Source organism: Pimephales promelas, chromosome 23 (genome assembly GCF_988280905.1).
Source record: "Pimephales promelas chromosome 23, fPimPro1.hap1.1, whole genome shotgun sequence".
Lineage (NCBI taxonomy): Eukaryota > Metazoa > Chordata > Actinopteri > Cypriniformes > Leuciscidae > Pimephales > Pimephales promelas.
The window spans coordinates 27791847-27806897 of record NC_142791.1 but is presented as its reverse complement, the minus strand read 5'-3'; the positions used below and the strand labels follow the sequence as shown (position 1 = coordinate 27806897).

Genomic DNA, 15051 nt, shown 5'->3' with positions numbered 1-15051 from the left:
AAGGTTTCATTAGTTAACATGATGAACTAAGAATGAACAATATGTCTACAGCATTTATTAATCTCAGGTAATGTTTATGTCAACATTTACTAGTACTTATTTAAATATTATTAATGAAAATAAATACTCTAACAAATGTATTGCTCATTATTAGTTCATGTTAATTAATACATGAATAAGAACTTATTGTAAAGCTTTACCAAAATGTATTTTTATAAAATAATGTTATTAATAACAATTATTGTTATAATGTAACTATTATCATTATTGAAAAATTTAAAAAAATTTAAAATTAAATTTAAACATAATTAATTAATATTTTAATATTAAAATAATGGTATTAAAAAATATTAATAATATAATTAAAATTAAGAAAAACTAAGAGTGCACATTATACTGGTAACCATATCAGTATTGACAAATATTCCCATTTTTTAAATTATTATTTTGTTTTTAAAAAGGATTCATTTATATAATGACATTATAATACCATTAATATTTTAAAATAGAAAATACATATTTTTTTAAATTGAACAAAAACTTAGTTAACATATATATTAAATATCTTATAAAATGTATTAATTCAATTTTTTTTACACAAAATAAAATTATTCAAAATATAATCATTCAAATTGTAAACTCATAATGGTTATGGGTCATCTATTCATCACCTGGCGATGTTCCCAGCCGCTGAGACGATAGAGCTCTGAGACATGGCAGCGACTCGACTCATTCCCTGCCCATCCACACCGAGGTCATACACCTGACAGACACCAGAACACATCAGAACCACACTCATAACCAGAAACACCACAGAACACGACTCCGTATCGAAGCACACACACACCTGCAGGACACCCTTCTCCGAGCGCGTGTATAAAATGTTACGGGAATTGTCAACAGCAATTTGGACGACAGGATCTGCAACAAACAACAAGATTCAAATGAGAAACGTGAGACCAAAGCACAAACCATTAGGACTGTCAAAAAGCTAAATTTGAATATCCTTCTGAAATATTAGCAATATTCAAATTATATTCTATTTTTTTTTTTTATTGCAGATTAACAAAACAGTAACACATACCAGGTAAAATTCAGTGAGTCACATCTACAATACAGAAGGAGGAAAGGGGAAAAAAAAGAAACACAGAGAACAGAAAAATACAAAACAGCCCCACACAGTCATCGACAAAGTGGTATATGTTGTCAAATTATATTCTAATTCTAAAGGAAATACTTAATGTTAGAGGACAAAAGTACTGTATTGTCTCCAATGCACACAAGAGGGCCCAAGCAAGCGCAATAAGCAAATATAAACTAAATCAAGCATCGCCGCATCTTTTACTGAAATGAAATATTCACTTTTTAAAGTGCATTAACTTTTGAAACAATTGTTCTTAAATAAAATATAATTACCTTACTGTGCATACAAGGAAAATTAGATTATAATGTGTAAACTGTGTTCGTGCAACACACAGAACACTAAATAGCAAACTGGCATTCAGAAACACACTTCTACTCACTACATCGACATATAGTTAATCAAAAACACCAGACGCGCTCTCGATCTTGATCTGCAGCGAGTGCTGAGCGCTTTCTGCGGACAGTGTTTCCAGCGGATGAACACACACACACTCAGCTCTGACCGATGGTTTGGTCAAGTGTGTCGTTGCACGATTTTTGCCAGGTTTTCATCAGCAAGAAACCTTTTCCTGAATTTTTTTTCAATTAGAAATGCAGCCGCGGCGCTGTATACTGGATAAGCCAACGAAAACACACCACGTAAGTTACGCCATCATCATGTTTCGCACGCCTCTTGACACACCAAAAATTTAAATGCATGGTTTTTGCATTTGAACGTCCAGTTTTTTTGGAAATGCGACGAATATTCAAAATTCAAATATTTATTTGACTGCCCTATAAAGCACCCAGTTGTTGTTCTCACCGTCCTCGGAGAAGGAGAACTGCAGGAGAGAGGGGATGAGGAAGGACAGGCTGCTCTTGGAGTGGTTGATCTTCCTGCAGCGCTGACTGAACCAGCCCGCCTCCGCCTGATACGCGATCTCGTACAGGCAGCCGTCTTTACCCGCCATGAAGATGCGGCCCACATCCGTGGAGGTGATGGCCAGCAGGTACGTGTTATCCGTGGGGATGGAATAGAGAGGATCCGGCAAAAGCTGCATCGCTCCTGACATGCTGTCATTCAAACCGGCTGGAATACACACACAGATACGGCCGAGAGTAAAGCTTGACAGTCAACATTTCTCACATTATCAGTTTATCCGCTATAGTTTAGATAATGGTGATAAACATGAGCAGAACTCAGTGGATATTCAACTGGTTCTGTTGGACTCTCACACATGAATTATGTTGAATATCTGTTCAATTGAACTCCACAATTAGATAATACCAGTTTAGCTCAACCAGTGAACAAGCAATGCTTCATGTTGTTCAGTGTGTGTGTAAAAAGAGCAGAAAACACACTTCAGCAAAACATCATCAGCTCAAAGTGGAGGAATCATATTTGGTCCCACATTATCACTGTTAGCCACTGTATGAAGAATATTTGGGTAGAATATGTCACAGTTTACTTGAACTATAGTGTCCTGATCACACATTTGTGATATGAAAAAATCATTTGTGATATGAAAAAAATATCACAAATGATATCTGGTGTCGGAATAATTTTTGGTTTGACTGTATATTGCAGTCTCCTAACAGTCCTAAAGTTATTGACACATTTGAGTGATAAAGAAACATGCATGAAAGAGAGCACTAAAAGTGGGAATATTAAAGCCGGAATTTACTGTATTACGCAGAATTTCACAGAATTTACTAAATTTGGATGAATAGGTAAAAAAGCAGGTCAGTTCATTTAAATCAAGACAAGTGTCTGTGAATATTAAAAAACAGAGACTTTAATCTCATGAACATGAATCCTGCATGTTCTGCGTGCCTCTTTGTGAATGAAAGGCACACACGCATGCAGTGTTTTCAGCCTCTGCCATCTCACTATATGTAGAACACAAATTTAAAGGAGTAGTTCACTTTTTTAAAAAAACGTTTGCTGATAATTTACTCACCCCCGTGTCATCCAAGATGTCCATGTCTTTCTTTCTTCGGTCGAAAAGAAATGAAGGTTTTTGATGAAAACATTCCAGGATTTTCTCCATATAATGGACTTCAATGGGGTCCAAACGGTTCAAGGTCCAAATCAGAGTTTCAGTGCAAACTGTTCAAAGGGCTTTAAACGATTCCAGACGATGAATAAGGGTCTTATCAAGCGAAACGATCGGCCATTTAAAAAATAAATAACAAAGTTTAAGTTTTATAAGCACAAATGCTCGCCTTGCTCTGTTCTGTGATTCGCGTTCGTGACTCTCCTGTTCAAACTCTTTCATTAAAATGAACAAATCTTTTCCTGAGTCAATTCGTTCATTTCATTCGTTGAATGAACCAAATGACAAATGAACCAAATTAATTTTGATGAACAAGTTCGAACAGGAGAGTTGCACAGAAACTCAAACTTTGTTATTTATTTATTAAATGAGCGATCGTTTCGCTTGATAAGACCCTTATTCATCGTCTGGTGTCGTTTAAAGCCCTTTGAACAGTTTGCACTGAAACTCTCATTTTGACCTTGAACCGTTTGGTCCCCATTGAAGTCCATTATATGGAGAAAATCCTGGAATGTTTTCATTAAAAACCTTAATTTCTTTTCGACTGAAGAAAGAAAGACGTGGACATCTTGGATGACATGGGGGTGAGTGAATTATCAGCAAAAGTTTTTTTTAAAAGTGAACTACTCCTTTAAGTTCCAAAGTCACTTCATGAGCATTTTTCCATTTATTTTGAGAGAAACTATCATCATATCAGAAACACACAGAAACCTGTCAAACATTGTGACAGAAATATACTACTGTTGTACAGTAGAATTTAGCTACATCTCAATATAATAACACTAATAACACTAATAATAAAAATAAATCAAACAGAATTCATATGGCCCCATTAAAGTGACAGCAGCCTAATATTCCTGCCACCGTCTGTCATTAACATAAATCAAACAACAAAAGACAAAGAGAAAATCACTTGTGTTTTTAATAAGAACAAATTTATATTTAATTCATATAGTGAAGACTTATGCAGTGTTTAAATTTACATTTGATTCAATTTCTGTAGTATTTCTTAGTAAAGGTTCAATAAAACTGAAACATATATTTGTCCTATTGTTTGTAATTTACTTTCATTGTTCAATACATATCGTGATTTATATCTTTAAATTAAGGATTTGTTCATAATCCTAGTGAACACATGCAAATGTTGAACAAATCCAAACATGACACTCACCTGTCTGGACTTTTGGGAAGCTCAAGCCCAGGATCACAACATCCACCGGTGTGGCCAACACTAACAGGAAGTGGATGTGAGGCTGAAAAATACCTGGAACAACAAAGGTTACCCACGTCAGTTCAACATTTATAGTATAAACACAAATCAGTGGTAAACCCAAAAAATGTCCAGAAAGTCCAGAAGGAAATCTTTTGATGCATTACAGGTAGGGCTGTCACTTTACGTTCGAAAATCGATCAGACCAACCAACACAAGTTTCGAAAACTACTTTTTTTTTTTTTACCAAAAATGTGTTTAGGTGGACAGATCAATACAGGACACAGAACATATAGGATGTTGGATAATAACAGTGTCTTTTCTGTTAACCAAATGCTTTTTAATATTCGCTATTACTTCAATGCAAGTGAAGCGCGTCATTATGTGTTGTGTAGTGACGTGGGTGTTCAAGTAAGCCAGAAATGAGCAGATTCTGTGCGATACGCTGTTATTTAATATATCATGAGGACTCGCGAGTTGCGTATTTGCACTAAATCCGCACAGATTTGTCTTACACGAACTTCCCCAGCGCGTGAGTAAACATAGAAACGCCAGATTGGCTCGTGATTTGACAGCGTTTCCCGCCAAAGTTCATTTTTACCCGCGTTTGGCGGGCTGGAGTGTGTTAATCTCAATCCCTGAATGTTGCGCTCCTGTTTGTCATTGTGCACGAATTTTCACGGCAATAAATCATCAGGAATATTGCTGACTTGTGTGTCTCAATCGCACTCTTTACGCTCTTCCTAATGCCTGTTAGTTGTCCGTGGATTTGCCTATATTTGGTGTTGAAAATGGAAACGTATTTAGATGGAAAATCGATTTTACAATCAATTCAATGAACACTTATGTCTCACAAATCGAACAGGATTTATTCACAAAAGTGACAGCCCTAATTAAGGTTATGTTTTCTTGAAATTACTAAAAACGTTCTAATAATCAACCCACAATATTCTCAACTACTTCTGGAGGTGAGCACTAAATAGTGCACAACAGAAAAACCAACTAACCTGGCTTTGGTTTGACCAGTCCAACTGACAGTATAGTTTCACTGAGGCCGTCAAAATACGCCACATCACTCCTGAACAAAACAAATCAATCCCAATGAACATCATGCATCTGAAATATCGAACTGACGTCGGACCTGTCGATACTCACCCATCCTCATAATTCCACATAAAAATGTCATTATCAATAGTGAGCCACGCCCTGGAGATCTCAGGGAAAACTCCCATCATGCAGTTGCACTGCATATCTGTTCAGTGTCAATTAAGGCAAACAACTTGAAAAAAGTGTTGCGCTGGTGTTTTTTTCCCAGATGTGACGTTTATCCGAGTGAAGCGGCTTCTGGAACGAGAACATATGTGGGCGGGGCTTGATTTTGTCTGTGTGGAATTGATTGCTATTGGCTGATCTCATGTGAGTGACATTATATAGGAATTTTGCCTTTAATAACATTATTTTGGAACTTCTTATATAGTAACAAGGCAAACAGCAACCCATTCCCATTATAAAGCTGGAAAGAGCCAGGACATTTTTTAATATAACCCTGATTGTATTTGTCTGAAAGAACATTGGCATATACACCTAGGATGGCTTCAGGGTGAGTAAGTCATGGGATAATTAATTTTTTTAGGTACCATCCCTTTAAAACAGCACAATAGAGCCACTTTAAAACACTAATTATGCGCACGGATAAATCATTTATGAAAATACTTTGAGTAAGTGTACAAGAGAGATCATCATCATAAATCAGCGTTTGTATGGTAGGATACGGCCGAACTGCTCCACGAGCTCTGGGGGCAGAGGAACCCTGCGGATGGTGCTGAGCTCGGGAAGACTCGGCACGCTGATCAGGCCCGGTCCCTGCAGAGGGTAATCCATGTCCGACACCCCCGAGATAGAGGGCATATCTGCCAAACAACACACACAAGCATGAGCAGCGGTAGTGTTTATTGGTCCCCGTTGGGAAAGTAGTTTGCAGTGAGTTCACAAAGACATTTCATTTAAGAATCACAGTTGACAAACCATAAATTAAAGGTGCAGTGTGTAATATTTAGGAGGATCTATTGACAGAAATGCAACATCATACACATAACTATGTTTTCAGTGGTGTATAAAGACCTTACTTAATGAACCGTTATGTGTTTAGTAGCTTAGAATGAGTGGGATTGGCAATGATTAATTGCATACAAAATAAAAGTTTGTTTACATAATTATTTTGTATATATACGTACACACATATTTAAAGGGGTTTTAAATTTTATTATATTGTTGGCTGAGGTCAACTTGTGACGTTAGCTTGGTTTTTACATTTAAAAAACATCAAAATGAATAAGTAATAGACTATTTTCTACCCTAGTTCTGAGCCTAGCTCAAAAACACTGTTTTTATGGGTGTTTCGCACTGAAGACTTGGATGTAAACGCCCACTGCTGTGAGTGGACAACAGTTTTGCATATTATAATGAGTGTCGACTTACTCGCGTATGCAGCGATTGTCTTCTTCCACAACGAGGTACTGCACAATATTTTGTAAACGGCATGTTTATTGCTCGGTAGCTGGATCCGGCTCGACCACGAGGTGCTATTTAGCTATGCATGTAATGTGCGAATCGGTGGGCGGGGCTAAACCGAGCGTTTTATCCTCTTTGTCGTCATAGTTCCCCACTTTGAAAAACGAGTCGTTTGCTGGGGCTGGTGTCAATAAAAGCTTTTATTGGACTAACAAGGACGTTTTCAGTTCTGAAACTTACAGAATATTCTTATAATATCATGACCTCTTATATGTCAAAAGCTCAAGGAAAATTTGATTTCTCAGTTCATCACCCCTTAACAAATAAATCTAATTTAAGATAACCACACCAGCTGACCATCAATCAACACTAGAAGAAAAAAATCTAATTGCTTAGGGGATAAAAGAGAGTTTGGACTTTTTTGTCACGCATCTGGAAACACAGTACCATCGGCAGTAATTCAAAAGCATAAGATAAAGGATGCCCCGTATCATTTACAATGATATTAGCTTTATATATACACTCACTATACTTAACTTAATTGCCAACAGACAGTGCATTAACTAGAGGCAGTTTAACAGCAGGGACAGTGATACTTACTGTGTGACGGGACATTGAGGAGCTCTGACAGGTCTGGGAAACAGCGATCCTCCTGCAGATGCCTGTCAATCAAGCGGCCCGAGTTTTCCAGAGCCTCCTGAAGAACTGCAGCGGGACCGCTGGAGCCCAGAATGGACGGCATGATCACTGCGGAGAATACACCAACCACCTGGAGACAGAGGAACAATCACATTAGTGCTATTATACATGAATGTCACCATTTATATATATATATTAAAAACATGCATTTATTTTTTTTATTTAAATAGATTTAAATTTATTTTAATAAATTTTTTGAATTAGTATGATCTTATTTTATTTCTTTTTTGCACTGCTTTTGTTTTTAATTGATCTAAATCAATTTAATTTAACTTATTCGTTTTTCTTTCTTTATTTTGATCAAATGTTTAATTAATTTACTTTATTTATCCTAATCAATTTATTTAGTTTGTATAAACTTAATTTTACACAGCTTTTCTTATTTTTATATATCTAAGGAAAGATTTAACTTATTTATATGAAACATTTTTATTTATTTTAATCAAAATTTTTTTAACTGTATCTTTATTTATTTATACACTTTTTGTCTTATCTTTATTTATCAGTTATCAAGTTAATTTAATAATTATTTTAATCATTGTGTTATTTATTTAAATATAATTGTATTTATTTATTTTAATCAATTTGTTTATTTATTTAGTAAGTCACACACACACACACATATATATATATATATATATATACTAACAAGGAGGTAGATGTCGGTATTCATTCCAAAAAAAAAAATTAACGTTAACCCAAAATGAATATGTTAATCTGTGAAGCTGCTTATGTTATATAGTGTAATGTTAACAGAAAGTAACGTAAATAATAACCAAAGTCTGTCGTGTCATTATCATTATAATGTATTATTTATATACACGCTAAATCACCAGTGACTGTAATAACAGCCATATCCAAACATAATACACAAACAATGTGGTTTTATTCACCTGATTTGAAAGTAAATACGTTTGATTATTTTAAATTTAGCAACATGAGTAGCTTTAGCAGTACAGCTAATTCAAAATACCCAGCGCCCGGAAGACATTCTGTGAACCGCTTTACTAGAGCTCTGATTAAACATAAAACACACAATACTCTTACCTCTGACCGAAAACTATATTCATAAAATATCAGCTGAAAGTGTAAGAAGAAAGTGAGTTTGTGAACTTCAATGCTCCCGCCAAGCGCGTGCGGCTGCAGCAGTGAGTGTGTGAAGCGCGCTGAAACCACACACACACTCTCACACACAACACTGCTGGATTTCAAAATAAAAGTCACCAGTTCGAGAGGAGATGATCTGGATGTATAATTACACATTCAAGATGTTAATTATTGTTTAATTATTTAAGTAGTGGTTCATATATATCTTAAAAAGGGCAGAGAGCATGTTCATTTACACATATAATGTGTGTTATTAAATATTTTTTAAAATAAATAAACTTTCAACAAAAGAAGCAGGTGGTTACATAAAAATGATAATAAAGGATGTATAAATTGTATATGTAATATGATAAAATATTATATAATATTTATTGGATAATATAATAAATAAAAATATAGCATATAACATAAAACCAATAATTAATAAATGAAAATAGAAAAATAAAACCTTGAGATACCATATACAATGAAACCATAATTAATTAATTAATGATAATTTAATATAATATATATAAAAAACTTAAGATACAATAAAAAAACATAATTAATAAACAAATAAATGATAATCTAATCTAATAAAAAACTTGAGAAACCATACAAAATGAAACCATAATTAATGAATAAATGATAATATAATCTAGCATAGCCTATAAAAAACTTGAGTTTAATAGTTAATTAATAAATTATAATATAATACAATGAATAATAATAAAGCATGTAAAAAACTTGAGATACCATACAATATAAACCATTATTCATTGATAAATGATAATTATATAAATATTATGTAATATAATATATAATAATTATGTTAATTTTAAAATAAATAATTTAATCATTATATAAATAAAACTGTAATTAATTAACTATAATACAATGCAATGGAATTTAAATAAAACAATATAAATAATACTACCCTATATCATATAAAAATAAAACTTTGTGGCACTATATAAATAAAACCTTAATAAATAGTTCGATTCGTTTTAGTTCATTTATACAGCCTCTCTTGAGAAAACAGTCATGTCATCGTCCAGTTCAGTTCTCATATAATGGTGTCAATGCAGGTAGATCAATAATATTGTTGAATATTAAATTAATCCTATAATCATGATGAAATAAATGAAACATTTATGCTTATATTAGCCTAATCACATGTTGTGCCTCCCCTTCAATAAATGAGAACATGCAGGTGTGTGTGATGTGTTATGAATGTTCTCCCACATGTGCGATTAGCGTGCATCTCATGATTATACATTAAAGTGGGCGTGGCCACGCCGTGTCTCTGCTCGCGGATTGGCGCTCATGTGACCAATCACAGCAGGTTGTACCGACACCCAACATAAACATCATCCTAATGTACTAGAGATTATCAGAGCCTCTCTAAACCACAGCAGCATCCCTGCAGAGATCGGATCGAGACAGACAGGTGATGATATCAGTCTTATGATATTCATATATATATAGAGATAGGTATCAGTAGCGGGATCGGTTATTATTGCGGCTCTCTCGCCACACCCTGCGCGCGCAGCTCTGACTCACGAGGACACACACTGTCATCCTGCGCACATTCACATTCACTAACAGCACAGCATCTCGGCACACATCGCTTCAGACATGGGAGGTAAGAAGACATTGATCCTCATCTGTGGACATACATACAGCAGTTATAGAGGATGTTTGGATGAGAATCTGTGTGTTTGTTTGCAGAATCAGAGACGCGTCAGAGGCTGCTGCGCAACGTCAAGAAGGAGGTGGGAGATTTTCTGGATCATTGTTTATCAAAAATGCCATAGATGCCCAAATATAATCATCCTCGTGCATCCTGAAATTTAAAAGGCAGCTATAAAGACCCAATTCATTCTGTGAAACATTAATATTAAAAATGCGTACAATATTTAGTTTCTATTACGTTACATCAGTACGTTTTTTCTATTAATTGTATGACTAGTTAGATGCAAGTCAAATTACATTTTAATAGAATGTATTGTGCATTTATTTGAACCTAATTTCATTAATTTATTCTTTTGGTTGAATCTTTTATGTATTTATTTTTTTTTTATCTAAATACATTATTATTATTATAATAATAATATTTTTTATTTATCTATTTTAATTTACGTTTTTTATAGTATAATCTTATTTATTTTTTACATTTTTACAATACTTTTCTTTTATTACAAGTTTATTACATCATGTTTATTTACCTAAATCAAGTTTTTTAAATCATATTTTAATATTTTTTTTTATTTAAATAGAATTGTTTTTATTTAGTTAGTATATATTTTTTTACATTTTTATACTATTTTTAATAATTTTATTTAATGTTTTTTTATTCAGATAGATTTTATTTATTTTAAACAATTTATTTAGTTAGTACTATCTTTTTTAATTTTTATACTAGGCATACATCAAGTTTTTATTTATTAATTTGAATTATTGTCATATATTTATTTTAATCATTTATGTTATTCATTTAAATAGAATTTTATTAATTTATTTCAATCAATTTGTTTATTTATTTCATCTTATTTTTATATATTTATTTTTACATTTTTCCCATGGACCCCTTGCTCTCCTTTGTGACCCCCGGACCCCACTTTTTAAAACCCTGCTTTAGATGATCAATACAGGCTGTCGATCACTCAATCTGACAGGGAATATACGTGGTAAATGTGCAATAACAGCACACTGCATTCATCATCTGCTCATTCAGATAGCACTATTGTGTACGGTCCATTTCTTTTTAAAAGAGCATTTAAACAAGGTCATTCTGGCTTGTCCTCTCAGTACCAGAATGAATCACATGTCATCAGCCATTTGCCTTATCTAAGGAGTCCAATATGATGAAGACGCTTCATATTAATTGATTTCCTTTTATAAGAAGTATTGTGATTGTATCAGATAATGGCACAGTATTTAAATTGCACATGTCCAGTAAACGTGTGTTACAAATGTCTAGTCACACTTGTTTGTGCATTATTTGTTACAGTACTGAGCAACAACTCATTCATTTTAGTCAATTATATTCACATTTACAGTGCTTAATAAAGGGGTAGCTCACCCAAAAATGAAAATTCTGTCATCATTTACTTCATCTGTCTTCAGCTAAACATAAATTCAAGAATATGGGGAACCAAACAATAGATGGACCCCATAGTATGAAAAAAAATACTAAGTCATTGGTGTCCATCTACGATTTGGTTCCCCATAATCTTCAAAATATAATTTGTGTGTCAAAATATCAACTTGAGTGTGAGTAAATGACAGAATGTTCATATTTGGGTGCACTGTCCCTTTAAGAGTGTAACTCTGTGATCAATAGAAAGTCAATTAGTGTGGTTTGTCCTCAATGTAATGTTATTGTCCTTTACAATAATGGTACATTGATAGCAGCACATGATAACACTATTTATGGTACAATAATGCGATAATGCATCAGATGTTAATGATGATGTGATTGAAATCACTTCAAAAAGGAAAATACAGTTTAGCGCAAATCTGTTTATCGCTTACATACAATAACTTTATAATTGTGTTTTTGGGATATGGCTTTTAATGGTGAGACTTTTGTTTTTGTAATCAGACTCTCAAAAATCACATAAAAATTTAGATTTATCGCCCAATATATCGGTTATCGGCTTTGAAATATAAAGAATTATCGGTACCGGACAAAGTTTTCACATCGTTGCATAGTTAATACTGTGAAGCTTTGATTAATATACCATGGTACATGTACAAAAAATAAAAGAAAAGTGATGTCTGCAACACTGCTTATGCTCCCATATTTAATAAGAAAGCAACGTTTCGACCCCACTGGGTCTTCTTTAGGCAAATGGGTGGGCAAATGGTTAAATATGGGAGCATAAGCAGTGTTGCGGACATCACTTTTCTTTTATTACATTAAAAATACACGATTTTAGAAAACTAGAATGGTAGTGCCAGTGTACTAGGAAATAATTGCATTTTTTTACTCCAACCATCAAGTTCTGCGCTAACCAAAATAAACAAACTAATCATTTACAGATAGTAGAGCTTATAAAGGAGCAGAAATATTATTTTGTGATTACAAGTGTGATCATTTCTACAGCTCAAACAGTAGAGCATTGCTAATATCATGGGTTTGACTCCCTAACCTAAACAAAATCATACTTTAAATGCGATGTAAACTGTTTTGGCTAAAAGTGTCTGCAAAATGCATTAATGTAATAAAATTTAGGGAGTCACCGATATGAAAATTGTGGCCGATACCGATAACCGATAATACTTTATATTTGAAAGCGGATAACCGATATATCGGCCGATAAATCTAAATCCAAATTTTTATGTCATTTTTGAGTGCCTGATCACAAAAATAAGTCTCATGTCCCAAGCATACAATTATAATATTCTCTTTATAATTTTAAGTAGCCGATATGACAGTATGTTGCACTGAACTGTATTTTCATGTTTTGTAGTGATTCCAATCATATTTTAATCCATTCAAAACCATCATGTTGAACAGTGTGCATCTGAAGAGTCTCAGCTGAAGGAAATAATACATTATTTATCGGCTTTATATATCGGTATCGGCCGAATTTTCTTATTGGGCAGATAACGATAACATTAAAAATGAACATATATCAGCCGATACCATATTAAAGGGTTAGTTCACCCAAAAATGAAAAATCTGTCAGTATTTACTCACCCTCATGTTGTTCCAACCCCGTAAGACCTTCGTTCATCTTCGGAAAACACAAATTAAGATATTTAAGATATTAAGATCACTCCTGCATACAGTCCATAGGCTTCTTGAGGGAATGACAATTGATGGCCCCGAAAAGTCATTAAAGACATCGTTAAAATAGTCCAAGTGACTACAGGGGCTCAATCTTAAGTTTATCAAACGACGAGAATACATTTTGTGCGCAAAAAACAACAAAAATAACGACTTTATTTCAACTATTGGTTTATTTCTCCCTCTGCGCGAGTCAGATTACTAGTTTAATAGCGTAAGCTTCTGTTGTTGTACGTCACACGCATCACACACATGACCAGCGTCGGCCAATAGTGAGCCTACGTGTGACGTACGCAATCACACTACGTTAACTGACTACAGGCTCATGGAGAGGGAAGTGAATAGTTGAAATAAAGTCCTTATTTTTGTTTGTTTTTGCGCACAAAAAGTGTTCTCGTCGTTTGATAAACTTAAGATTGAGCCCCTGTAGTCACTTGGACTATTTTAACGATGTCTTTAATGACTTTTCGAGGCCAGCGAGAGTTATTCCCTCAAGAAGCCTATGGACTAGTATGCAGGAGCGATCTTAATATCTTAAATATCTTAATTTGTGTTGCGAAGATGAACGAAGGTCTTACGGGGTTGGAACAACATGAGGGTGAGTAAATACTGACAGAATTTTCATTTTTGGTTGAACTAACCCTTTAACATACAGTATATGGTGGCCCTAATGAAATTATTGGTGCTTTTAATTCAGGAGTGAACGTCCTTGTGCCATATTTTAGGGCTCAAAAATCATTCTTCTGAACGTCTGATTTGAATGACCCCGTCATGATTGTTCACAAATTTGTGAATATAATTTCAATAAGGCGTCAGCAGCTCTGATCCGAGTCACACACTCCCTTCTGTTTCTGTGGACGTGGCGTCACATATGTCCATCTACACTCATTATGATGGAGCGCAAGTCAGAAACAACCTATGAGTAAGAGAGCGTGTTATTTTCCCCGTCCTTCACGACTCATTACGAACCTCGATAAGTCTCCTCATACCCATGATTCTCAGCGGTTGAACATCATCACAATGATGCCGGATGTTGGTTTGGACTTTCAGGTCAAGCAGATCATGGAGGAGGCCGTGACTCGCAAGTTCGTGCATGAAGACAGCAGTCACATATTTTCTTTCTGCGGTAAGACGATCTTCACTTCAAAACCCCTCAAACATTAAAAATATCGGTAACGCGTCACAATAAGGTTCATTAGTTAACGTGAACTAAGAATGAACAATACTTCTAGAGCATTTATTAATTTTAGTTAATATTTCAACATTTACTAATACATTATTAAAATCAAAGATTGTATATGTTAACATAAGGCACTGTGAACTAACATGAACAAACAATGACCATCTGTATTTTTATTAACTAACATTAACAAACACTGTAACAAATGTATTTCTCATTTTTAGTTCATGTTAGTTAATACATTAACAATGTTAATGAACCTTATTGTAAAGTGTTACCAAAATATCAAAATGGCAACATGAGTGAGATTGTGCAAGCAGCAATCCATGCCAAGCTCTTACATACTGTAAATTACATCAATTTAAACTGTTTTAAAGAGGATCTATTG

General features: G+C 34.1%; 2 protein-coding genes across 3 annotated transcripts in view; one reads left to right on the top strand and one right to left on the bottom strand.

Moving 5' to 3' along the window:
* The window catches only part of nup155 (nucleoporin 155), a 31360-nt gene extending 22582 nt beyond the window's left edge, over nucleotides 1-8778 (bottom strand). For both annotated transcript variants that reach the window (XM_039677144.2, XM_039677145.2), the window contains exons 1-9: nucleotides 8647-8778; nucleotides 7501-7669; nucleotides 6162-6299; nucleotides 5545-5641; nucleotides 5397-5467; nucleotides 4351-4443; nucleotides 1946-2212; nucleotides 848-921; nucleotides 672-763 (exon numbers count right to left, since the gene is read on the bottom strand). In XM_039677144.2, coding sequence (XP_039533078.2) covers nucleotides 672-763; nucleotides 848-921; nucleotides 1946-2212; nucleotides 4351-4443; nucleotides 5397-5467; nucleotides 5545-5641; nucleotides 6162-6299; nucleotides 7501-7642 — 974 coding nt within the window. In that variant the 5' untranslated portion in view covers nucleotides 7643-7669; nucleotides 8647-8778. The remainder of the gene's footprint in view (nucleotides 1-671; nucleotides 764-847; nucleotides 922-1945; nucleotides 2213-4350; nucleotides 4444-5396; nucleotides 5468-5544; nucleotides 5642-6161; nucleotides 6300-7500; nucleotides 7670-8646) is intronic.
* Nucleotides 8779-10035: 1257 nt separating this feature from the next.
* sgsm1b (small G protein signaling modulator 1b) overlaps nucleotides 10036-15051 on the top strand; it is a 39235-nt gene continuing 34219 nt past the window's right edge. Inside the window, exons 1-3 of the mRNA XM_039676423.2 lie at nucleotides 10036-10330; nucleotides 10417-10460; nucleotides 14534-14609. Coding sequence (XP_039532357.2) covers nucleotides 10324-10330; nucleotides 10417-10460; nucleotides 14534-14609 — 127 coding nt within the window. The 5' untranslated portion in view covers nucleotides 10036-10323. The remainder of the gene's footprint in view (nucleotides 10331-10416; nucleotides 10461-14533; nucleotides 14610-15051) is intronic.